This window comes from Arachis stenosperma, chromosome 4, assembly GCF_014773155.1.
Source record: "Arachis stenosperma cultivar V10309 chromosome 4, arast.V10309.gnm1.PFL2, whole genome shotgun sequence".
Lineage (NCBI taxonomy): Eukaryota > Viridiplantae > Streptophyta > Magnoliopsida > Fabales > Fabaceae > Arachis > Arachis stenosperma.
The window spans coordinates 122057958-122085557 of record NC_080380.1 but is presented as its reverse complement, the minus strand read 5'-3'; the positions used below and the strand labels follow the sequence as shown (position 1 = coordinate 122085557).

General features: G+C 33.3%; 1 protein-coding gene across 1 annotated transcript; it reads right to left on the bottom strand.

Annotated features, from left to right (window-relative positions):
• Positions 1-1483: 1483 nt before the first annotated feature.
• Positions 1484-26296, bottom strand: LOC130975410 (receptor-like protein 6). Its single transcript, XM_057900209.1, has 5 exons — positions 26211-26296; positions 21378-21452; positions 20743-20842; positions 4592-4717; positions 1484-4507 (listed from the first exon to the last, which is right to left on the bottom strand). Exons 1-5 carry the CDS (start codon positions 26294-26296, stop codon positions 1484-1486), a joined length of 3411 nt encoding a protein of 1136 aa, XP_057756192.1.
• Between the last annotated feature and the right edge of the window lie 1304 nt (positions 26297-27600).

Sequence of the window (27600 nt, the reverse complement as noted above, 5' to 3'; positions counted from 1 at the left end):
AATCTCAACGTATTGGAGACAACGGCAGCAACTCCGCTGCACCAACTGTCGATACTGATAGGTTTTGCGCGAGACCACATCCGAACCGTACAAGAATTGCCCAATAGCCTCCATACATCCACGTTGAGACACCAGTAGACCCGTCGATCCCAAGGACGGCGTCGATTTACGGGAGCAGGTGCTACTCTTCACCCAGAGCCTTCACCAACAAGCTCAGCAGCTGCATGCGGGAGTCTGAGGAGAGGTATTAGGCGATCATCTCACGCATGACAGACACAGATAACCTCAAGTTGGAGTGCAGGTGGGAGCTGGAGAGGCTTCAGTGGATGGAGCGGAACATGGTGTCGTACAAGAATCAGATACGCGCTGGTGGTAGCGGCGCTGCTCCTGGTTGAAGCGGCGCTGCTCCTAGTTGAAGCGGCACTGCTGGAGGGATACATACATCACTGCCTAAGCCGCCACCTCAGCAGCAGAACCAGCGAGACGACGACGATGACGACGACTTTCAGTGACTAGGGTTTGTTTTACACTGTTTGATTGTATCATGTCTTCTGTTAGTTGACTTTTCATTTTATTCGTGCATTTGATAAGTTAACGTATTTGACTTCTATTATTTTGAATTTGACTATTAATTGTGCAAAAAATAAATTTAAATACAAAATTTAGAATTTCATCACTAATTTCCTAACAAAAATATTAAAAAATTAAACTTACCGTCGAATTCTCTGTCGAAAATATCCGACGATAAAAATGTGGGAACAAAATAGTTTGGCATCAAATTTACCATCAGAAAAAACCTGCCAATAACTGACACCAGATATTCGTAGCTTAAAAACTAAATATGCCGCTAAATCTATCGCAAGTTACCAGTAAAATTGATACCATCGAATTGAAATTGATACAAAATCCAACGATAAATTTATTACCGGCGGATTAATTTCATTTTTTCGTCAGTAAATCTGACAATACTCGACATTTTTCCTATAGTAGTTGTGTTCAATTATGAGCATTTTGGAGCAATGAAACTAATGATCATAAGAGAATATGCGTGAGGGCAGTTGCAACTTATTACAAAGTAGTGTTGTTGTTGCAAATTGCAAGGACTGGAGAGCAAGCTAATCGGTGGGACTGTGGCTAGTTGCACAATAATTCCAAAGGGGCAGAAGGAAAAGGTATACTTTTAAAGAGGATCGTCTCTATAAAAAAGTTACACAGATGCTTCAATTTTTCTTTTCTAAAATTAGAAAAAAAAAATTACAAAATTCAAAAGATGCCAGAAATAACATGATATATTAGCTATCTAAAGAGAGATATACTTGCAAGTTCTAGAACTAAAACTGCATTTAACGTGTTCCACCATAATTATGCATGACCATTTATTTTAATTTATTTAATGTCACATAATTATGTTAATTGTATATATTTGTGGAAGACGTATAAATGTGTTAGTTTTAGAATCTTGAAAGTATTACTCTTTGAGTAATCAGCTTCGATTCCACCTCAGATATCTGTACCTTTGCTCTCCATGTTGCTCATAAACAAACTCGAGTTGAGGAAAGATTTTAGCAAGCAAATGATCCATATTCTTGGAATACCATAGTCTCCATCTCTTCCATAAAAGAAGGGGAAGGACAATAAGTCCAAACCCAAACGTGAACCCCAACTCAATGCTTAACAAACTCCAGTTAATTGAAGTTTTCTTTTCAGAAGATGGTAACAATGGTTCTTTCATTCCATTGTCACCACAATTCTTGGTTAATGGAAGGCCACATAACCCATCATTACCTTCAAAGGAGTATGCATCAAAAGTCTGAATTTGAGAACCTGTTGGAATTTCCCCCACCAAATGATTGAAGGAGAGATTCAACACTGAAAGAAAATGTTGACTTGAAATCCCAGTAGGGATCCTTCCACTGAAATTGTTATATGATAGGTCCATGGATTCAAGATTCATCAAGTTTCCTATAGAAGATGGAATATGACCAGAAAATGCATTATGTGACATGTTAAGAATATGGAGTGCCCTCAAATTCACAAGCTCTTCAGGTATTGGACCTTCAAGATGGTTAGAAGAGAAATCCAAAGAAGTATAGATAGAAGGAATTCTGGTCAAATTCAAGTGTAAATTTTTGCCGACAATTGTAACTGAATCCAAGATTCTACATCCAAGTTCATTGGCAGTCACATAATAAGCAAATATGTGATCTATCACAGAGTAAGGTTCTCCTCCCAACAATTTATTTAGCTTTATCACAAGATCTTTATCAATGACAGTGAAAAGATCCTTAAAACGTATGGTATCATGGTTATCAAACATGTCAAAAAATAAATTTCCAAATTTTTGATGGGCTTCATTGTCATCGCCCATCATATTTGACCATCTTTGCAAGAGAGATCCAGATACCATACCACTAAAATTATTGGAGGCAAGATCAACAATATGAAGCATCTCCCAATTTCTATTGCTATGTTGGCATTTAACTGGACCATGGAGTCTATTTGACCTTAAAATCAGCACTCTCAGTGTGGCAATGTTGCCTAAAAAGCATGGAAATTCATTTGAGAAGTGATTGTTTCCAAGGTTCAAAACTTGCAGTTTCTGACAGTTGGACAAAGATTTTGGAATTGGACCAACCAAAGTGTTTGAATTGAGATCAAGAAACCTCAAGTTACAAGAACTCGAGATTCGATCAGAAACATAACCTGTGAGTTTGTTTTTGGCAAGATTTAAGACCCTAAGTGTGCTATTCTTTCTAGTCAGACACTTGGGAATAGAGCCCTTGAAGCTATTGTATGAAAGATCAAGCAACCTAAGGGAGGAAAATTTGCAAAATGAATCATCAATTTTTCCTCGTAAGCTATTATTTGAAAGGGAGAAAAAATATAAGAAAGGAATATACTTGTCCAAAGTGGATGGGACATAGCTGAATCTGTTGCTTGAGTAGTCCAAATGGACAGCATATTTTGTGAAAGTGGGAATTAACCCAGGAAGTTGATTGGAATGAAGATCAAGGATATATAGATTAGAATTGAGATTTTCCAAAGGGCCTTCCAAACTTGTGAGAAAATTGTTGGAAAGATTCAAATAGACCAAAGACTCAAACCTCCAAATCCAATTGGGTATTGTTCCATGAATCTGGTTGTTGGATAGGTCTAGTGCATGAAGTTGGAATTGGTTTCTTAAGAAACCAGGAAATTCCCCTAACTTGCAAGATGCCAACAACAGATACTTCATAATAGGAAAGGATGAAAGGCTATGATCATCATTGAAAGGTGGTATATAAACTGATAAATTGTTGTTTGAGAGGCCTAATGTATGCAAGCTTGGTAGATTATGAATCACATCAAGATGTATAGTGCCATTGAATTCATTTTCAGAAAGTTGGAGGAATTGAAGTCCTTTAAGTTGAAAGAACGAAAGGGGGATCTGTCCTTCTAGTCTATTATGGCTCAAATCAACCAAGTGTAGTTGGAAGGAAGAAGCATTTGAAAACTCATCCAATGGACCTTGAAATCCATTATTAGAAAGTGTGAGCTCTTGCAAAGATGGAAGGGTAAAAAGAGATGAAGGAACTTTCCCAAAGAGAGAGTTATCACCTAAATTGATGTTGAGGAGATGCAGAAGGCCCTCAAAATGAGATGATTGAATGGATCCAGTCAAATTATTGTGCAAGACAGAGAAATATCTAAGATTCTTAGATATATTAAGAGATGGAATTGGACCACTAAACTCATTAAACGATAAGTCTAGTTCAACAATTTGGGTGAGTTTTGACATTGAGATAGGCAAGGTTCCATTGAATTGGCAATTGGAAAGATCTAATGTAGACAGGTGCTTCAGATTGGAAATGGAACTTGGTATTTCTCCAGAAAATTTTGTGTTGTCAAGTTTCAAGGTGTGAAGAGACAAATTCTGCAAAAAGTTTGGTAAGTAACCATGAAGATCATGATTATTTGACACATCAAGAACATTGAGAGATTGAATTTGGAAGACACCATTTGGAAAATAGCCACTCAACCTGGAATCCCTAAGCTCCAAGACTTTCAAATTGGAGAAACTCGAGAAGGATTCTGGCACTAGACCTGAAATATTATTCAAGTTTAGTTGAATCACTTCGAGCGCCTCTAGCATTGATATTGAAGAATCAATTGATCCTGTGAGATTGCAATATGACATGCTAAGAACTTGCAGTTTTCGCAGCGATGATAAAGCTTGGCTCCATTCCTTTCCTTCATCTGATATCTTCACGCCATCCAAGAACAACTCCCTGACCTCTGTAAGGTTCTGCACCAGCATGGCAATATTTGGCTTCACAAGTTTGAGAGTATGTTGTGTTGAGAATGATAAAGACAAATCAAGAGCAACTAACTTTGTTAATTGAGATATCTCGGCCAGAATCTGTCCCACAAAGCCTGCATTTGATAGATTTAAACGCCTCAGATTCTTTAGCTTTCCAAATGTGGAAGGAATGGAAGAACCAAATTCATTGTGAGCCAAATTCAAATTCTGCAAATATTGCAGATTGAAGAGGCTTGATGAGTTGTGTAGTCCTCCAGAGATAAGTTAATCACTCAAATCAAGACCAACTACTTGGCCTTTGTTGCATGTTACTCCATTCCACTGACAACAATCATCATCAGTTTTGTTCCACTGAACCAATTTTTTGGATGTAACAGGGTTGAATATAAGGCTATTCTTTAATTGGAGCAACAAAAGCTGTTGATGGCCAAAGCAGTAGTGATTTCTTGCAGCATCAATGCTGATACTAAGGTTTATCAACCAAAAGGGTATAAAGAAAGCCAACAAGATTTGGTGGATTCTCATTGGGATCGGATTTTTGCTACTGGAACTAAGGCTGATATATTAAGAAATTTGAGGATGGTGTATGTAACATTTGGAGCATGATCTATTTATAGATAATCTAAAACTCTTTTTATAGTTGTCGAGTATTATCATTATCAAAAATATTATTTGTACACCAAAATCAGCTATTAAAATTAACCACTAATATATTTGTGTATAAATACATATATAATTTAATTTATTTTCAATATATATTTATATTCCAGTATATATTTTATACTGGTGACTGACTTCAGTAGCTAATTTTGATGTACACGTAACATAACTCTATTATTATTCGTTAGGTATGTTACGATAAGAATGAATGTCCATCAAGTTAACGTTGGGCTGTGCAATATTAAATATATGCGGTGCTTTGTTTCCCCATGGTAGACTTTATATTAATGAAGTTTGAAAAGGTGAATGTTGGACAAGAATAAATAGGGCATGAGTTTGTGATTATATGTACACAACAATAACAACAGATTCTTCCTTCCTTTCTATACAAATAAATCAATCATCTTTTTATGTTGCAATCAAATACCATTCTCCTTATATTACTATTACAATTCTTTCTCTTCTTTTATTTTATAAGTATTTTAAATTCTATTTTCTATTACTCTTTACATATAATATTAATAGCAATATTAACCATCTTTATTATATTGAGATAGTATCAAATGCAAATCTCTCTCTCTTTATTTTTAATACTTTTTCTTATCTTTGTATATATATACACAATACAACATATAATATTATTATATATATAATAATTATTGAGCTAATTATATTAATAATAAAGTCTTCTATTTATACATCTCTATTTTATATCTTTTATTTATTTTACAACACGTTATCAGCACGAGACTCTGATCAAATTTTTAGGAAGACTCAGGTAACAAATTTTCATTATGTCGAAGCTCTCTCATCTTGAATTCAATGCTCTTGATATATCTGGAAACAATTATTTATCATGGATATTAGATGCTGAAATCCATCTTGATTCAATGGATCTTGGAGATACCATTAAGGCCGAAAATAATGCATCCCAGAAGGATAAAGCCAAAGCCATGATTTTTCTTCGTCGTCACCTTGACGAGGGATTGAAAAATGAATATCTCACATTAAAAGATCCTGCAGATCTTTGGAAAGACCTTGAAGAAAGGTACAATCATCAGAAAATGGTGATACTCCCTCAAGCCCGGTATGAATGGACGCATTTGCGTTTACAAGATTTTAAATCTATAAATGAATATAATTCTGCAATGTTTCGAATCACCTCACGAATGAAATTGTGTGGAGAAAAAATAACTGATCATGATATGTTGGAGAAAACTTTCTCAACCTTCCATGCCTCGAATGTGCTCCTGCAGCAGCAGTATCGAGAGAAAGGGTTTAAAAAATATTCTGAGTTAATTTCTTGCCTTCTTGTTGCCGAACGCAACAATGAGTTGTTATTAAAAAATCATGAAGCGCGCCCAGCTGGCGCCGCCCCATTTCCTGAAGTAAATGCGGCAAATCATTACCCCAGAAGAGGTAAATGGCAAGCTTTTAATAACAAGAAAATTATGGAAGGAAAAAGAATTATGTTCAAAAGAGAGGATCTCACCAGAAGTGGGACAAAGAAAAGAATATCGGGCAGAATAAATCAACGGAGGAGAAGTGTTTCCGCTGTGGTGGAAAGGGCCATTGGTCACGTACCTGTCGTACCCCAAGGCACCTAGTCGATCTTTTCCAGGCATCTTTGAAAAAGAACGACAAAGGAAAGGAAACAAATTTTGTTTCAAATGATGCTGAGAACTCCACCACTCATTATGATGTATCTGATTTCTTTGAGGACCCTGAAGGAAATATTGGTCATTTGATCAATGATGGAATAGTTTAATATGTGGGATTGTGAAGTATATATGTAAATAAATAATGTAAAGAACTTATTGTTAAGTTTTATTTTCTATGTATTTAAGTTTCAAATGTGATGTACATAAATAATGAAATATTAATATGAATTTTGAAATTATTAAATGTGTCAAATTTTAAAATAAAATTTTAGTATATGACATTATTTTATGTACAGTGTTTCTTAGAAAAATAATTCTGATCAAGTATTCAATTTAACTGTGCATATTACTCATTTTATTATTTGTTTTTGAAGAATGGCAAGGATATGTAATGAAGATGTATGCCTTGCGGATAGTGCAAGTTCGTACACTATTCTCAAAAGTGATATATATTTTACCCATCTTGTGCCAAAAGAAGAATATGTTAATACTATTATTGGCTCAGGCAATGTGATAGAAGGCTCCGGAAGAGCTGTAATTTTGTTTCTTGGAGGAACAAAATTTATAATAAATAATGCACTATTATCTACCAAGTCTCTGAGGAACTTGTTGAGTTTCAAAGATATTCGCCGAAATGGATATCATGTTGAGACGATGAATGAGGGAAATCATGAGTATTTATGTATCACAACTCATGATTCAAATAAGAAAGTTATATTAGAAAAATTACCCTCTCTTTCATCTGGGTTGTATTATACCAACATTAGTGCAATTGAATCACATGCCACTGTAAACCAGAAGTTTACTAGCCCAAATGAATTCATAACTTGGCACGACCGTTTGGGTCATCCGGGAACAACCATGATGAGGAGAATTATTGAAAACTCTCATGGACATTCACTAAAGAATCAGAAGATTCTTAAAACTAGTGAATTTTGTTGTGCTGCATGTTCTCAGGGAAAGCTAATTTTAAAGCCATCACCAGTAAAGATTGGATTTGAGTCCCCTGAATTCCTAGAAAGGATTCAAGGTGATATATGTGGACCTATTCATCCACCATGTGGATCTTTTAGATATTTTATGGTCCTCATAGACGCATCTTCGAGATGGTCACATGTGTGCTTATTATCTTCTCGCAACCTGGCGTTTGCGAGATTACTGGCTCAAATTATTCGATTAAAAGCACAATTTCCAGAAAATCCAATTAAAGCAATTCGTCTTGATAATGCTGGTGAATTTACTTCCCAAGCTTTTGATGCTTATTGTATGGCTAATGGAATAAGTGTTGAACATCCAGTAGCTTATGTTCACACACAAAATAGGTTAGCAGAATCACTTATTAAGCGCCTCCAATTAATCGCTAGACCCTTACTTATGAGAACAAATCTCCCAACCTCGGTTTGGGGGCATGCTATTTTACATGCCGCAGCACTTATTCGTTTGAGGCCAACAAGTTATCATCAATTCTCTCCTATGCAATTAGCTTTTGGCCAGCAGCCAAATGTTTCCCATTTAAGAATATTTGGGTGTGCAATATATGTTCCCATTGCACCACCTAATCGCACCAAAATGGGACCCCAAAGAAAATTGGGGATATATTTTGGATATGATTCTCCCTCTATAGTGAGGTATCTTGAGATACAAACTGGTGATGTGTTTAAAGCCCGGTTTGCGGATTGTCATTTTGATGAATCAAAATTTCCAACATTAGGAGGAGAGAATAAGCTTCCTGAAAAGGAACTTAATTGGAATGCATCATCGTTGATGCATTTAGATCCTCGATCAGGGCAATGTGAACTAGAAGTTCAAAAGATTATACATTTGCAAAGAATAGCAAATGAATTGCCTGATGCATTTTCCGATACAAAGAGGATAACCAAATCTTACATACCAGCGGAAAATGCCCCAATTCGAATTGATGTCCCAGTAGGACAAATAGCCACGGAAGCAAATACACGCCAGAAGCGTGGCAGGCCTGTCGGTTCCAAAGATAAAAATCCTCGAAAGAGAAAAGAGGTAAATACGATTCCTGTTGAAAAAGACATAGTAAAGACACCAGCAGTTGTCCAAAATTCTGATATAACGCCAGAAGACGTTCAGGTACCTGAAAATTGTGAAAATGATGAGATCTCAATAAATTATGTCTTTACAGGAGAGAAATGGGACCAAAATAAGACAATTGTCAATGAAATATTTGCATATAATGTGGCATCAGATATCATGCATGAAAGTAAGGATCTTGAGCCAAGATCAGTCGAAGAATGTCGACAAAGAAATGATTGGCCAAAATGGGAAGCAGCCATGAAGGCTGAATTAGACTCACTTGCAAAACGTGAAGTCTTTGGACCTATAGTCCGTACACCTGAAGATGTAAAACCTGTTGGATATAAGTGGGTATTTGTGAGAAAACGAAATGAGAAAAATGAAGTCGTGCGCTACAAAGCCCGACTTGTGGCACAAGGTTTTTCACTAAGGCCCGGTATAGATTATGAAGAAACGTATTCCCCTGTAGTGGATGCGATAACTTTGCGTTATTTGGTCAGCTTATCTGCATATCATAAACTGCATATGCATTTAATGGATGTGGTAACAGCCTATTTATACGGCTCATTAGATCGGGATATCTATATGAAAGTCCCTGAAGGATTAAAGATATCTAAACCATCCAATGAATATTCGCAAGGGTTATACTCAGTCAAATTGCAAAGATCTTTATATGGTCTAAAGCAATCTGGACGAATGTGGTATAATCGTCTTACTGAGTATCTGGCCAAAAACGGATTCAAGAATGATGATATCTAACCATGTGTTTTCATAAAGAAATCTGCATCTGGATTCGTTATAATTGCTGTGTACGTTGATGATTTAAATATCATTGGGACTCCTGAAGAGATTCCAACAATTATAAAAACTCTAAAAGAAGAGTTTGAGATGAAAGATCTTGGAAAGACTAAATTTTGTCTCGGCCTGCAGATCGAGCATATAAAAGACGGGATCTTTATTCATCAAACAACATACACAGAAAAGATCTTGAAGAGATTTTATATGGATAAGTCACATCCATTAAGTACCCCAATGATCGTAAGATCTTTGGATGTGAAAAAGGATCAATTCCGTCCTAAAGAAGAAAATGAAGATATCCTTGGTCCTGAAGTACCATATCTTAGTTCCATTGGAGCACTAATGTATCTTGCTAATAATACGCGACCTGACATATCATTCGCGGTGAATTTACTAGCAAGGTATAGTTCCTCTCCAACCAAAAGACATTGGAGTGGAATCAAACAAATTTTTCGATATCTTCATGGAACGGTTGATATGGGATTGTTTTACCCCTATGGATCCAAGTCACAACTAGTTGGCTATGCAGATGCTGGCTACTTGTCTGATCCACATAAAGGGAGATCTCAAACAGGATATCTGTTTACATATGGTGGTACAGCTATATCTTGGAGGTCCACGAAACAGACAATTGCTGCAACATCCTCTAATCATGCTGAAATACTGGCGATTCATGAAGCTAGTCGCGAGTGTTCTTGGCTAAGGAGTCTGATTCAATATATTATGTCATCATGTGGACTGATTGATCATAAGATAGCTCCAACTGTCCTGTTTGAAGATAATACAGCATGCATTGCTCAACTTAAAGGCGGATACATTAAAGGCGATAGAACAAAGCACATTTCTCCCAAATTCTTCTTCACTCATGATCTTCAAAATCAAGGGACAATTGATGTCCAACAGATCCGTTCAAGTGACAATCTGGCAGATTTATTTACAAAGTCACTCCCGAAATCCTCCTTTGAAAGATTGGTACATGAGATTGGGATGCGCCAATTTCGAGACATTAAATGATGTCGGCAAGAGGGGGAGACTGTACTCTTTTTCCCTTGGTCAGGTTTTTTTTTCCATTGGGTTTTTCTTGACAAGGTTTTTAATGAGGCAGTCTCCATCACAAAGGATATTGTACTCTTTTTCCTTCACTAAGGTTTTTCCCACAGGATTTTCCTTTAGTAAGGTTTTAACGAGGCAATAATCCTAAATGGACATTCAAGGGGGAGTGTTACGATAAGAATGAATGTCCATCAAGTTAACGTTGGGCTGTGCAATATTAAATATATGCGGTGCTTTGTTTCCCCATGGTAGACTTTATATTAATGAAGTTTGAAAAGGTGAATGTTGGACAAGTATAAATAGGGCATGGGTTTGTGATTATACGTACACAACAATAACAACAGATTCTTCCTTCCTTTCTATACAAATAAATCAATCATCTTTTTATGTTGCAATCAAATACCCTTCTCCTTATATTACTATTACAATTCTTTCTCTTCTTTTATTTTATAAGTATTTTAAATTCTATTTTCTATTACTCTTTACATATAATATTAATAGCAATATTAACCATCTTTATTATATTGAGATAGTATCAAATGCAAATCTCTCTCTCTTTATTTTTAATACTTTTTCTTATCTTTGTATATATATACACAATACAACATATAATATTATTATATATATATAATAATTATTGAGCTAATTATATTAATAATAAAGTCTTCTATTTATACATCTCTATTTTATATCTTTTATTTATTTTACAACAAGGTATTTGAATATTTTACAACATATTTATTAATGTATACTTACTTTAAAGACTTTAATAAATTACTCTTTTAATATAATTATATTATTAATAAAAATTAGTATTTAGAAATATAATTATTTTAAAATACACTTTAAATATATTTTAAAAACAAAAAATATTTTATGTATTTATACATATTAATTTATATATTTTAATTTAAATAATCAGCAATTAAAATAATGAAACTTACCATACTAGAATAATTAAATATATAATAGATGAATAATTAAACTTATTTATAATAGTATAATAAAACTTTTTTTGAGAGAGCTTTTTTTATTTTAGTGGCAGATGCTGAAGGGAGGAGAAAGTTATTGGGAGTGGATCATTTTCAGTGGAAAAAAATTAGATGATATCCAGTGGAAGATCTCACCGTTTATTGTATTCTTTCTCTCATTTATTTTTGGTCTTATTTATAGAATTAAAGGTAGGAAATTACACTTTATTCTCTTCAATAACAAAAAAAATAAAAAGAATCCATCATCCTTAAAAGCTATTCTATGTTGGAATTGCTGAAAAGCAAAGAACCGGTTTATTTTTGAGAACGAAGTGGTACCGGCATCAAAAGGGGTGGCTGACTCGGTAAAATTTGTTGAAGAACTCCAGGATGGTGCAAATATACGATTTCGTTTTGAGCAATGAAGTTCCTTTTCCTATCTGAATTAATTTTTTGTTGCCTGTGTAGTGGTTATTGGAAGACCCAATTTCTAATTCTTATCCTTAATTGGATGATATTTGTTATTTCTCTTATCATTAATGAATAACAGATATCTTTGAAAAAAAAACTTTTTTTGAGGTGCCAAATATATATATTCGTATATGCAATGAATAAATTATAGCTATTTTTTGGATGTTACAATATTCCCCTAATGTTTGGAGTTTTAAAATTCTTTTACAATATCAATATTGTAATGTGTGTTGGCACAGTATTCTAACAGGTATTCTATTAATAGAACTTTTATTATATATTGATAACATTATTAAATAATTAATACCAACAAATTATATTTTTTAAAAAGGTTAATATTTAAAAAATTAACACTAACTTAAAATTATACTTTTAAATAAAATTATAAGATAATCATAAAATATTAATCTTCCATCTTTATTTATTAAGCAACGTTTTTTTAATTAATGTTTTATTAGTGTTATTTTTTTTACTGAAATAAAATAAAAAATTATTATTTCTCATAACAATTTTTTTATTTTTATCTTTTAAAATTTATTTTGTTTTAGAATTTTATAAACTCATTACAGTACCATCTAAAATATACTGGTATATTTTTTTTATTTAATTTAATTTTATTCACATAATTTAAAATTTAAAATTATAAAATTTTTAAATTAAAGTTTAAATAAATATAATTAATTAATAACTTAATTTAATTTAATAAAAATAAACGTATTATTATATTTATATGATTAATTATATTTATTCGATTTAAAAAAATAACTATTTAAAATAGTTAATTATAAATTAAAAAATTAATATACTCATATTATTTTTAATACGATTATGTTTATAATACTCTTTTATAGTTTGGTTAATTAATAATGTATAAAGTTTTTAATTATTTAATGAACCAATACTCCATATATTTTTATTTTTAAATTAGTTTTCTGTAGCTGAAATTTCTATTATTTTCTTTATATTTGTTTTATCTCTTCTGCTTTAAATTAAAAAATTCTTTATATTTATTTTACCACATAGCTCTCTTTTCCAAATTTCACTTCTAACCAAATTCATCACGGTCGTTCACCACCGTCGTCGGTGTCTCGTTCAACGTTACATCTCCTTCATCATTTCTATTGTTGCGTCACCGTCTCAGAGCCACTTCGTCTCACTGGCTTAGTTAAATTTAATTTTAGATTTTTATAATTAAAACTAAATTTAAAAATAATTTTAAAAAAGTAATCACAAATTAAAAAGTAAAATAGTATTACATTATCATCATATTTGTAACTAGAGTTGTTCCTTCTGATGTTTAATTCATGAAGTTAGGGTATAAATATGTTTTTGTGACTAAATCCGGACCGATCATATCATTTTGCATTGATTTGAATATCGAATTAGAATTAAATTTCTAAAAAAATAAGAAAAGGAAAAAAATTTTGCAACGAAGAAAAATAAAAATAAAAAAATGTAAATGATGGTTAAAGTTTGATTAAGGTTAAGTACAAGTTATATAAATTGTATATTTTTATTTTTTTAATATATAAGATAATTAGCTCAAATCGAGTCCCAAACTCTAAAAAAAATATTCTGTGAAATTTAAAATTTTTTATTTTTTCAATAAAATTAGTGGTGATTTCTAGATTTTTTTTAAAAAAATATTTTTGTCTCAAAATTGTATCTTCTCCTCTTTAAAAAATATTAGAGAGTTAAATCTATTTAATTAAATTATGTATATAAATTATTTAAATTATATTTATTTTTCTTTAAATTTCAATAATAATTTTAAGAATAGTTTTTATTTTTGTGAATAATATTCTCTTTATAATACTTAAATAAATAATTTTTTATTATATATTTATGTTTATTTTTATGAATTGGTGTTTAAATAAGAAGATACAGAACATAAAAAAATTACAATATAAATGTGTTTTAGTATGTATAGTATAATAAAAATAAATTTTGAGTATAATAGAATGAATTAAGTATAAATCAGTAAAATTAAGATACAAAATGCTTAATATAATTAATTTTTTAAAATTAGAAAGAAGAACAATAATTAAATTCATTCTCTTTATACAAAGTATTTATTTTATGTTATATAGTATACATATAAATTTAAATTTTTAAAATTAAAGTTAAATTCATAAATATTTATAAATAATTAATGGCATAGAATTTTTTTCCCTTTTAATATGCTTCCACAAAATAAATGATATTTTGGTCTTTTATTTTAATACATTTAAATAATATTAATACTAAAAGAATATTTTTTTTTAATTAAATAAAATTAAAATTAAAATTAAATAATTTTAATATTAAAGGGTATTTTTAGTCTTTTAAAATTAATACTAAAAATATGTTTTGATTTTTTAATTTTTTAAACATTTTATTTTTTTTAATTATAATGTTATAATAATTTTTTTAAATGTTATAATAATCTAATATGGGTAATATTAATCAAAAAGTGTAATAAGCTTAAATTGGCTTTTTAAGTCTAACGGATTTAATGTAAAATTTTAATCCTAGCCTAAACAAATTTTAAATAAAAATATAAAACAATTATAAATGCTAACTTTTTTCTTAACTTTTTAACAAGAGTTTTAGTACTCCAAAGCTTTAGAAAGTATGTAATCGCGTTCCTAGAAAGATTGTTTAAGACCGTGTAAAAAAAATTCTGCCTAATACCCTGTCTTGACCAAGTAAACGAGTGAATAATGAGTATTCAATTGATAGGTTCAAACTTAAAAGATTACAAAATATCATTACACTAGACAACAATGACTCTCAAAAGATGGGGAGCGAGTTTGTACTATTGAGGTCTTTTGCGTATTGGTGGAGGCTTGACTTTCAAAGATGGGGAGGGAGTTTATATGCTAAAGTGATAAATACTGTTTTTTTTAATAAAATAAATCTTATGAAATATTGTGCAGGAAAGTTTAAGCTCAAAATTAAATTCAAAACATTATTCATTAAAAAATAATAGTACAATTTTTCTTAAAAAATTTATGACAAATTCGATTTGATGATAAAATATTCTTAAAATTTATTCAAATTATATTCTATTGATTAATTTCGTGTCCCTAATAATAATGCTAATAGAATAAAAATTCACTCTAATAGAATAAAAATTCACGTGGTGAGACAGGTGTTTTATTCTTGAGTAAATTACTAAGAAATGTACTAAAAATATATTTTATTAATTAATTTCGTGTGTCTCTAATAGCATAATTATAAGAATCGAATCGTTGATCGAATCAATTAAATTATTGGTTTACTGATTTATTGGTTCAACCAATAAGTTATTATTTAAACTGATAAAATCGGTCTTACGTAAATAAAAATATAAAATAGTTAAAAGATTAAAATTAAAATTTAAAATAGATATCTTCAGTAATATTTTTAAAACAATCAAATTTCAACAAATTATAATCAACAAGTTATAATTCAATTATCATTAAATAAGTATATAAAATTCTAATATTTTTTCATAATAAATATTTTTAATTTTATTTTCATATACTAAAGTAACTATTTTTTATTTCAATAACTAACTCATTAGTTTATATTTATTATATTGTTTTTACTGAAAAATAATATTTAATAAATATCATACAAATCATAAAAAGAATAATGATATTGTAATTAATAAAAATATTTGATATTTTATTTATATATGTTTAATAATATTTATATTAATAATTATGGATAATAAAAAATATAATTAATTTAAATATAAGTAAGTATAAAAATAATATTAACAAAATTATTGTATGTTTTTACTATATAATTAATAATTAGCATATAAAGTAATAAGGAATAGTATAGCTTAGTGGTAAGGACAGTATGCAATAATAAAGAGGACCTAAGTTTAAGCCACATTTTCAAGTATTTTGGAATTTTCTTTGGAACGGTTTTGTTAGACCGATTTTCACTTATTTAGAGTGGTTCTTATCGATTATAATTCTTAAACAGTTATATCATTGGATTGGATACAGTTAAGGGTCCGGTTCACTAGTTTTTGGGTCGAATCGGCCGATCCCACCACTCTCTCTCTTCTTCACCCATTCACCAATCACCTCAATACCTCTTTCCCAAAAGCCCAAGAACTTTATAAGGTGGCGGACAAGTCCTCTACCTTGGCAAGGTTAGCCTTTCCTCATCTCATTTGTCACCTCTGTTATTCAGTTGGAATTGACATAGAGGGAGACATCCTCATTGATGAGGACAAGCCCATCACTAAGAAAAGGATGGAGCAAACAAGAGATCCCACTCATCATGAAATCCCTGAGATACCTCAAGGGATGCACTCTCCTCCACAAAACTATTAGGAGCAAATCAACACCTCCCTAGGAGAATTGAGTTCCAACATGGGACAACTAAGGGTGGAGCACCAAGAACATTCCATCCTCTTTCATGAAATTAGAGAAGATCAAAGAATCATGAGAGAGGAGCAAAAAAGGCAAGGAAGAGACATTGAGGAGCTCAAGCACTCCATAAGATCTTCAAGAGGAAGAACAAGCCGCCATCACTAAGGTGGACCCGTTCTTTAATTTCCTTGTTCTTTATTTACCTGTTTTTCAAATTTTCATGCTTATGTTTATCTATGTTTGTGTCTTATGATCATTAGTGTCTTAGTGTCTATGCCTTAAAGTTATGAATGTCCTATGAATCCATCACCTTTCTTAAATGAAAAATGTTCTTAATTGAAAAAGAGAAGAATTGCATGAATTTTGAATTTTATAACAGATTAATTATTTTGATGTGGTGGCAATACTTTGACTTCTGAATGTATGCTTGAACAGTGCATATGTCTTTTGAATTTGTTGTTCATGAATGTTGGCTCTTGAAAGAATGATGAAAAAGGAGACATGTTACTGAGGATCTGAAAAATCATAAAAATGATTCTTGAAGCAAGAAAAAGCAGTGAATACAAAAAAAAAAAAAAACAAAAAAAAGCTAAAAAAGAAAAAGAAAAGAAAAAAATAATAAAGTCATGATCCAAGGCAAAAGAGTGTGCTTAAGAACCCTGGACACCTCTAAATGGGGACTCTAGCAAAGCTGAGTCACAATCTGAAAAGGTTCACCCAATTATGTGTCTGTGGCATGTATGTATCCGGTGGTAATACTGGAAGACAGAGTGCTTTGGGCCACGGCCAAGACTCATAAAGTAGCTGTGTTCAAGAATCATCATACTTAACTAGGAGAATCAATAACACTATCTGGATTCTGAGTTCCTATAGAAGCCAATCATTCTGAATTTCAAAGGATAAAGTGAGATGCCAAAACTGTTCAGAGGCAAAAAGCTAAAAGCCCCGCTCATCTAATTAATACTGATCTTCATAGATGTTTTTGGAATTCATTGCATATTCTCTTCTTTTTATCTTATTTTATTTTCAGTTGCTTGGGGACAAGCAACAATTTAAGTTTGGTGTTGTGATGAGCGGATAATTTATACGCTTTTTGGCATTGTTTTCAGTATGTTTTTAGTATGTTTTAGTTAGTTTTTACTATATTTTTATTAGTTTTTAGTTAAAATTCACTTTTCTGGACTTTACTATGAGTTTGTGTGTTTTTCTATGATTTCAGGTATTTTCTGGCTGAAATTGAGGGACCTGAGCAAAAATCTGATTCAGAGGCTGAAAAGGACTGCAGATGCTGTTGGATTCTGACCTCCCTACACTCGAAGTGAATTTTCTGGAGCTACAGAAGCCCAATTGGCGCGCTCTCAATTGCTTTGGAAAGTAGACATCCTGGGCTTTCCAGCAATGTATAATAGTCCATACTTTGCCCGAGATTTGATGGCCCAAATCGGCGTTCCAAATCAGCTCAAGACTGCCCAGCGTTAAACGCCGGAACTGGCACAAGAATGGGAGTTAAACGCCCAAACTGGCACAAAAGCTGGCGTTTAACTCCAAGAAAATTCTCTACACATGAAAACTTCAATGCTCAGCCCAAACACACACCAAGTGGGACCGGAAGTGAATTTTTATGTCATCTTTGTAAACCCTAGGCTACTAGTTCTCTACAAATAGGACCTTTTGCTATTGTATTTTTAATTTTTGGACGTCTAGTTCTTAGATCATCTTGGTAGCTATCTTTAGTCTTATGCTATCTTAGATCATGGGGCTGGCCTCACGGCCATGTCTAGACCTTGTTCTTATGTATTTTCAATGGTGGAGTTTCTACACACTATAGATTAAGGTGTGGAGCTCTGCTGTACCTCGAGTATTAATGCAATTACTATTGTTCTTCTATTCAATTCAGCTTATTCTTGTTCTAAGATATTCATTCATACCCAAGAACATGATGAATGTGATGATTATGTGACGCTCATCATCATTCTCACTTATGAACGCATGCCTGATAACCACTCCCGTTCTACAAGCAAACAAGGCTTGAATGTTTATCTCTTGGATTCCTTAATCAGAATCTTCGTGGTATAAGCTAGAATTGATGGCGGCATTCAAGAGAATCCGGAAGGTCTAAACCTTGTATGTGGTATTCTGAGTAGGATTCAAGGATTGAATGACTGTGACGAGCTTCAAACTCCTGAAGGCTGGGCGTTAATGACAGACGCAAAAGAATCACTGGATTCTATTCCAACCTGATTGAGAACCGACAGATGATTAGCCGTGCTGTGACAGAGCGCGTTGAATATTTTCACTGAGAGGACGAGACTGTATCCACTGACAACGGTGATGCCCAACATACAGCTTGCCATAGAAAGGAGTAAGAAGGATTGGATGAAGACAGTAGGAAAGCAAAGAGACGGAAGGGACAAAGCATCTCCATATGCTTATCTGAAATTCTCACCAATGAATTACATAAGTATCTCTATCCTTATTTAATGCTTTATTCATATATCATCCATAACCATTTGAATCTGCCTGACTGAGATTTACAAGGTGACCATAGCTTGCTTCATACCAACAATCTCCGTGGGATCGACCCTTACTCGCGTAAGGTTTATTACTTGGACGACCCAGTGCACTTGCTGGTTAGTTGTGCGAAGTTGTGATAAAAAGTTGAGATTGTAATTGAGCGTACCATGTTGATGGCGCCATTGATGATCACAATTTCGTGCACCAGCCGATCTTCTCAACGGCGTTCTCTTCTGACTAGAATCTCCTCTCCATCGAAATTTTGTGTTGTGAACCGAAACTCTCTCCTTATCTCCTTCAGTGACGATCTCTCCAGCGATAATCTTCATGTTCTCCTCCGGCGGTGCGTTCTCCTCCTCCGTCAAGATTTTCTCCAGATCTGTGAGCTTCTCCTCCTTTTTCAAGCTTCTGCTCTGCTAGCTTCTCCTCCTGCATTAACGTGCCTTCTCCTCCTCGATCTATTTCTCAGTTTGCGTTCTAACTTCTCACTTTTAGATCTGTAACTAAATTCACATTCTCTTGTTCTAATTACTTCAATGATTGCAGGAATGATGCATAGGACAGATCAATGGCGGCATGAATTTGATTCACAAACATTTAGTAATAATGCACTGATTGCACTCTATGTGTTTGTTATTTTGCTTCTTAGAAATTACTTCTGTTAGTTCTATATTTGGCTGTATCTCCCGGTTTAAGACCTGGTGTTTGTTCTTCGTTGCAATTGAGTTTCAAGAATTTCGTGATTTAACTTAAATTCTGCTTGTTTAAAACTGGATAAGTTATTGGTTGCTTGAATTCTTTCTATGTTTCGATTATTGATCATAGTTGGTCCTTCTTGGAAGAAGGATCAAACATTGTTAACCCTGCTGGTTGCCAAGGTTGCCCGGATTAATACTTAACTTTCTTTTTGCCAGTGTATGTCTAGCTAAGTTTTCATTCTCATGCGAAACAAGTATTCATTGATACTTCTATTTCATATGATGAGGAACACATAGATTCTTTGTACTACTCAGAACAATATTATTTTGATGATGAGGAACATGATCATGTGTTTCTAGAACAAGAAATGGATTCTAAGAGTGAATGCATATTTCTCATTCTCTACTCTCACAGCTTCTCTTGCTATTAACTACCTTAACAGATTCCTCTTCACCTTCACCATGAAGAAGAAGCAGCCATGGTTGACTCATCTTGCTATTAGTTGAGTGGTTGAGTCAAACAATTTTTGCTAGACGTAACATGATATGTTTGGATGTCTCTGGGTACTAAGAATGTATCAAAATTGAATTCTGACTTTATGCTTATCTCTTTTAGATAATTACATTATGCATGTCCCCTCAAAACAAGAATTTTGCAATTTTGCTGCAGGCCAAGAAAATGTAAGACTCAATATATCCAATGATTTTTTTTCACTGATCAAGCGAGGTGTTGCTTCCTGCTAGGGGTGTTATCAGTTCGATTTGGTTCAGTTTTGGACCAAAAACCAACCGAACCGATATGTTCGGTTCCTACAAACACACAACCGTTCGGTTTGTTGTTTTTACAACAACCGAATCGAACCGAACCGAACCAATAGCAGTTTGGTTCGGTCGGTTTTTCAGTTTTTAATTCCTGATAAACAGAATAAGAATCACAATAACTAGAGGTTTAAAATAGTAAATAAACTGAAATAACAAGGGTACATCATATCCAAATTCAATACATTTTCAATCCATTCTAATAACTAAGCATAAAACAAACACACTTAGAAATGTCTAACAAATACAATCTTAAAACCAAACAAACCAACAAACACACTTAGCAACTAAATAACAACTAAACCATAGGATGAGAAATAACAACTAAATAATAACTAAACCAATCATAGTTCCTTGTTCATGCACAAGCACAGCAAGGTCTTTAAAAATTTCATTTACTTCACTAATTTGCTGCTGAATTTCTTGAATGTCATGCTCTCTTTCTTCAATGATAGCCTCATTGAAGACAATCTCATTATCTAAAAACAAGACCTCCTGCCTGCAGCAAGATAATGTAATAACTGAGATACTAATCAGGTCAAATCTAAAATTGTCGAAATACATTTTGGTCCATGACAAAATTGGAATTCAATATTAGTCCCTAAATGAATTTGCTAATACTTTCAACCCTAAAATAAAAAATGTTATAACAAGTTAGTACTTCCATTTGGTAGCTTGGGCATTCATTATATGATCATTGAAATGCAGTGTGTTTCAATTAATTACAGATTAGAATTTTGAAATAATTAAATTCTTACAATATATCTTTACTTAGGAAAATAATAAAGAAAAAAAGAAGCATGTTAGCATCAACGTGATTATAGCATAATTTCCGATGACAAATAGGTTACATTTAAGAACTAATTTGATATACATTAATTCATGTTAAAGTTTTCAGATTTTCATCAAATTCACATAGTCTTGTCTGTCATTTATAATGTAAATTCCTCCACAGCACCAGAAGAAAAAAGAAAAAATGAATGTGCTTTTCACTATCAATTGTATTTTAGTTTCATGTAACATACAAAAATTACCTTCTGAATTCCACAAGAAGGGCACGCTGTTCTGGAGTCTTACCAGAATTAGCATATGCTTCATTAGCTGTATAGCTGCAAAAAGAAAAGCCCAAATAATAAGTGTTATGTGCATAGATGACAGCCAGTAGAAAAGCAAAATTAATAATCAACAGTAACATATTCTTCTTTAAGAATGAGTTCAATATATAAAATCGTATCAACATAAGTATTATGCCACACAAATAAACACATTCTTCCACTGTTAGATTCCACTAACGGTTGATTAGTCACTTGGATAGAGCAGCTTGTGGAACAAATGGGGTATAAGCAGTTTCTCTCTCTGCCGTAGGATGTTGTGCCTTCTGAAATTCTTTCAACATTGCCTGAAAATCTTTTGCGAGTTTAGCATCTGCTATCTTCTTGCTTGCTTGCAAACACACACAATAAAGACATTAAATGCCTGTTTTATTTTATTCTGGTCAATGTAAAAGAACTCAAGGTCATAGCAACCAATACATTAACATATAATTATAACTAAAACTATCCCAAAAATTTCCAGCAAAAAAAATTCATTCAAAGACGAATCCTAGCAAAACCATCCCCCAAAACAATCTGGGAAATAAAAAGCACAATTTCCAGAGAAACTCATGATAACAAAATAATTGAGAAATCCTACTTGAAAAAAGAAAGGGGGATGACAATATAAAAATAAAGAAAACATAACTGAAGCTAACCACCAAAAGCATGAAGTTTGCAAGACTAGACATTTGTAGATAGAAACAAATTTGCTCAAAATAATTGAGATTTAATTAAGAAATCTTATCAGCCAATCTTTGTACTGGAGCTTCCCTGCTTTGTGCCTCTTCAACGAGGCACTGCAGATGAGGGAGGGTCGGACTGACGGAGGGAGGCGGTGAGGCGATATGGATGGAGGAGCCGAGCAGGGGAATGGAGAATGGAGAACTAAGAAGTAAAAAATGAGGGATTAGGGTTAGGGGAGGGGAGGCGCTGAGTGCTTGAGATGGTGAGTGACTTGGGCCTTGGGGGGAGGGTTGGGTAAATAACAAAAAAAAAAGAAGAGATGTATGTATATCTTCGGTTTGATTTGGTTTGGTTCGGTTTTTATCGAGCCAATCGAAAACCGAACCGAACCGATCGGTTTGGTTGAAAAAAATAAAAAACTGGTTTTTTCAGTTTTCAAATCGGTTGTTGTAATTTTTTATTCGATTTTGTGATAATTTTCGGTCCAGTTCGATAACTTACAGCCCTACTTCCACCAACTTTGGACTGGAGTTACAAGATTGAAAAGAAGGATCCAAGTATACATCCATCAAAACTCGAGGGATAATTGTTGTATTGTGACATAATTTTATTTTTTGAAAATATCTTGTGTAAAAGAACAAAAAAATATCTTGTTGAAGAAATTTAGAATTAAAAATCATGTTATATTTTATAACTTTATTTATATCAAAGTTATTACTTTTGATTTTCAAGACTAAAAAATTCTATATTATATTTAATACTTTATTTGTGAATTATGTAATATTTTGTTTATAGGTTATGATTTCTTGTTATTGTGAAATTTTAAACAAAAAATTATTTGTTTAACACGGTAAAAATGACAGTTAAAACTACCTTTTTAAACGATAAAAATGTCACTTTTATCCGGTAAAAACGGTGGTTTGTAATTGCCATTTTAAAAAACATGAAACGCCATTTTAACATGGTAAAAACGGCGATTTCAAACGCCGTTTTAACAATTAAAAATGCCATTATCAGGGTAAAAATGGCAGTTCAAAATGCCGTTTTAACCAACTAAAAATGTAGTTTTAATCGGTAAAAACGGCGGTTTCAAACGCCATTTTAACTAACCAAAAATGCCACTCTGCCAAGATAAAAATGGCGGTTCATAAACGCCATTTTAACCAACAAGAAACGCCGTTTTACCCTGGAAATAACACCAACAAAAATGCCATTTTATTTGGAAATAACGACGGTTTGAACCGCCGTTTTAACCCAACTCAAAATCGCCGTTTCAACCAGGTAATTGTGGTGGTTTTTCAAAAACCGCCGTAATAACCTAATGGCGCTTCAAATTATGGCGGTTTTTCTTGAGCGCCGTTCAAGGTAATAAGGGCGGTTCAAACCACCGTAATAACCCTAAAAAATCGCCGTAATTACCAATTTTTTTGTAGTTCCAGTGGAGGCACCATGAATATTCATCAAACCATTTCATCCTCTTCGATTAGATCACGGCTTCAACTTTTGTTGTGAAACCGAGACGGATCTTTTCAAACAGATTTTTTTAAAGGCTTTAGACTCAGACCTCAAAAAAAAAAAAAAGCTCTCTAGATAATATATAATAAAAAATACACTACAAGAAAAAAAGTTTATGGCCACGTTTTTTTTGCCACGCTTTTAAAAGTGGTCAATGGCCACGCTTTTGTGAGGGTGGCGATTGAATAGAGATTTGGCCACGTTTTTTCTTGCCACGCTTCAATAACGTTTTCTCTATGGTTTCATCTTGCTCATGATTCAACTAAATTCCTACAATTAAGAATTTACATAGATAATAAGATAAACATAATGCAACTTAACTAAACTCAATTTATTTTATTTTTTGCAAATCAATAATATCACTATCACAAACAATTAATAATGAGAAAAAAATTAAAAACAATACAAGGATAACATTATAATTACATGATTATCATCTTCAATTTTTTTCAAAAATCTAAATTATTATTACAATATTATAAACTAGATAAATAAATAAATAAATAAATAAATAAATAAATTATTCATAAAAACAAATAAAATAAATAACTTACAAAAGAAAGAAGAATGAAAGATGATAATGGAAGACCAAAGACTACTTGCTATCTTCTAAGTTATAATGATAATGAAAATATGGAGTGATGTTTTGTTTTCTAATTGAAAAAGAAGAGGAAAGAATGAAAGAAGTGATTTGTTGACTTCTTGTTATTGTCTTTTCAGATTCTTCACTTTTAATATGAATTGGGGCTTTTTTTAACTAAGTATATGACCCACTATTCATAGCCCAAATAACACACTACTTTCTAAACTATTTTTTTAATGAAATTATGGACAGCATATATTTTCCAAAGGGGGAGAGGCCTACTTTTTTTAGGGGGGCACTCTTTGATTTTTTATTATTCTTGTAAACAAAAAAAATTTTTTGGGAGGGGGGGGGGGCATTGCCTCCCCTACAACCTAAGAAGCTTCGCCCCTGCTATGAAGGGCACTTAGTGAATCTAAATTAGTAGAAAATATAGGAGTATCATGTCTCATATTAACATATATGTCAGAAAACCTAATATTTTCAAATGAGTCATTCAAGTCAATGAGATCTCTATCAAGTTGTTGAATTCTTTCTTGTAAAGTAACAGCCCATTTACCAGTAGTTCTATCAGCTCCGAACAACTTCTTCAAAGTATCATAATACTTAATTTGCATTTTTTTTCTATTTTTTTGCATGTGGTTTCTCCTACATAAAAAATATTTAAATTGCTTTTGACTAACTTCATCAATAGTATAAGTAATAAAAACAAAGTTTAAGATACCTTAATAAAATTTTGCTGCACTTCTTCTTCAGCTTCAAACTTTCTAGTAACAAGATTATTCCACGCAAATCCACTAAAGTGATGAAATAAGTCATATGCTTTAGCGAAATGATCTTTCAATGTCTTCATTCTATTCTTGATATAGTTCTTTGTTATGTGCGGGCCTATTGCTATACTCAAAGTCTTGACAACATTGGCAAATACTTTGGTTGTCCAGGAGCTATCATGTTTATTACCTTTGAATGTTTTTTCTACTAATGCATTCAGCAACACTTCATTCATATTATCAGACCATCTTAGGTTGATTATTTTTTGTTGTTTTATTCCCTTTATTCGGCGTTATTTAACGTGTAACATCCCCTCAAAAAATTCAATTAAACAATTTCGAACGTAAACTATATATATATATATATATATATATATATATATATATATATATATGAAAACATATCACCACTCATAATGTTACAATGTTATCTCGTAACAGTGTTGCATGTCTATATTCCTCATTACGTTGTTGATTTAATTGTGATCTATCTATGTTGCGTTCTTGTAGCAATTTTCGGTCAATCGCATCAATTATAGATTGATCAACATCGACACCCATAAAAAAGTTATACAGTATACAATATGCTAAAAAAATGTGTCTCATAATTTCAAATGAATAATTAGGTTTAGTGTCGCTAGCTATGATTGGGAATCTTTTCTTTAAAACTTCGAAACATATTTCAATGACATTTCTTAATGAAGAATGTTGGTGGTTGAATAATTCTTTAAGATTTTGTGGCTCACGTACTGAATACTTTTTCAAGTGATACCCAATAGCTCTATATAGTGTAAGTATCCCAGGTTTCAGTATAAATCTAGCATCCCCTAAATAAAATTTTTGTACAACAGTTGCATACACATATTAAGTATAACATATTATGACGATGAATTTAATTTTATATAGATAATTTCATAAATTATACTATCACAGACCTTCGGGGATTCAAAGTGGATATTTCCTATTTAAAATAATATTTTAAAATATTTGAGTTAGAGGCGGTTCCTTTTCAACCAGATAACACATAAGTGAATTCTATATTAAACCCATAGGCAGTTAAAACATTAGAATAAATGACTATTTGTATCATGAGAGATGAAAACGCTGACATTTGTACCCATGAAAGCTCGAAACTAATCTTGTACCCATGATAGATGCTGTCCGTCTGACAAAAGTGCCCTGACTTGGATCTGAGCTTGGTTCGTGGGTTTCCGAACCTACGTGGCACTTCCACCCCCCCAAAGCCATATCTGAGCCAACCATTCACCATCATCATCTTCATCTTCTTCACCATCATCCCCATCCATCACTGTCTCTTCCCAGCCACCATAACCTACATCACCATCACCTCAGTACCGCCACAGCCACCTCCCTTCACCACAACCTCCGGTGACAACCCACACCGTCGCGCCCCTTTCTCTTCTTCTTCCCCTCTTCTCACCTCCGCTGAGCCCAGAAACCACAGCGCCAGCTCCTCCTCTCCACCAAAGCCCAGAGCGGCAGCGGCCACCTTCTCCATTCCTGGGTCTCCTCTCGTCTGCTACCAAACAGCCACGACACCCAACCTTCTCCGTAGTGTCCTTACGTGGTTCCAACCCGTCACCACTCCCCTGTCCGAACCCTAGCTCCGCCAACCATCACCGTCGGCCTCTACGAGCCACCGCTACCCTCTTCCCTTTTCTCCCCTTTGCGTGTTCTCTGTCTTCCTCAGCCACACCAACGAACCGGCCACCTTCTCCTCCCTCTCTCTTACTGGCCGAACCGCCGCGCCGTCGACGAGCTACAGCGACACCGACGATGAGCCCCTTTTCCCCTTTCTTCTTCCTTCTCTGTCATCCCGTCTCACCATCGCAAACCAGCCTAGCACCATCGCGATTCCAATCTTGTTTCCCGTTCTCCCATGGAACGACCAGAACAGGGTGCAGCCCCTGTGTCTTCCATCCCCTCCGTTTTCCCCTGTTTCATGGCTGCGTTCACTCTCCACTGCTGTAATTGAAGTAGTGACACTACCAGGCCGCCGCTTCAGCCCCAGCCAATTCAGCCATCATCTTCCCTTCACCTGTTCATTCTCTGCTTTCCAGGTTCCCATTTTTATTTGTTGAGTTCTGATTCTTTCATTGTATTGCTTTTAGTTCATTTTTCTTAATTTGGTTAGTTAGAAATGCATGTTAGTTGCTTAGGTTGTTAGATAATCTGAGTTGGATAGTGGATTTAGGTTTGTTTTTATTCATGCTGCTGTTTAAAAATTTTGTTGTTTTGATTCATGCTGCTGGTTGAAAATTTTGGCTTGTCTGATGCTGCTGGGAGCTTTGGGGGGGGGGGTGGGAGTGCCACGTAGGTTCAGAAACTCACGAACCAAGCTCAGATCTAAGCCAGGGCACTTTTGTTAGATGGACAGCATCTATCATGGGTACAAGATTAGTTTCGAGCTTTCATGGGTACAAATGTCAGCATTTTCATCTGTCATGGGTACAAATGGTCATTTATTCTAAAACATTATGTGTGGGGTGATCTTTTCTTTGACAAAAATGAGGGACTTTTACCTGTGGTACCTTCACACGACTATGAGTTTCGGTTACGGTTCCAATGCAATCCTTTTTTAGAAAAATAT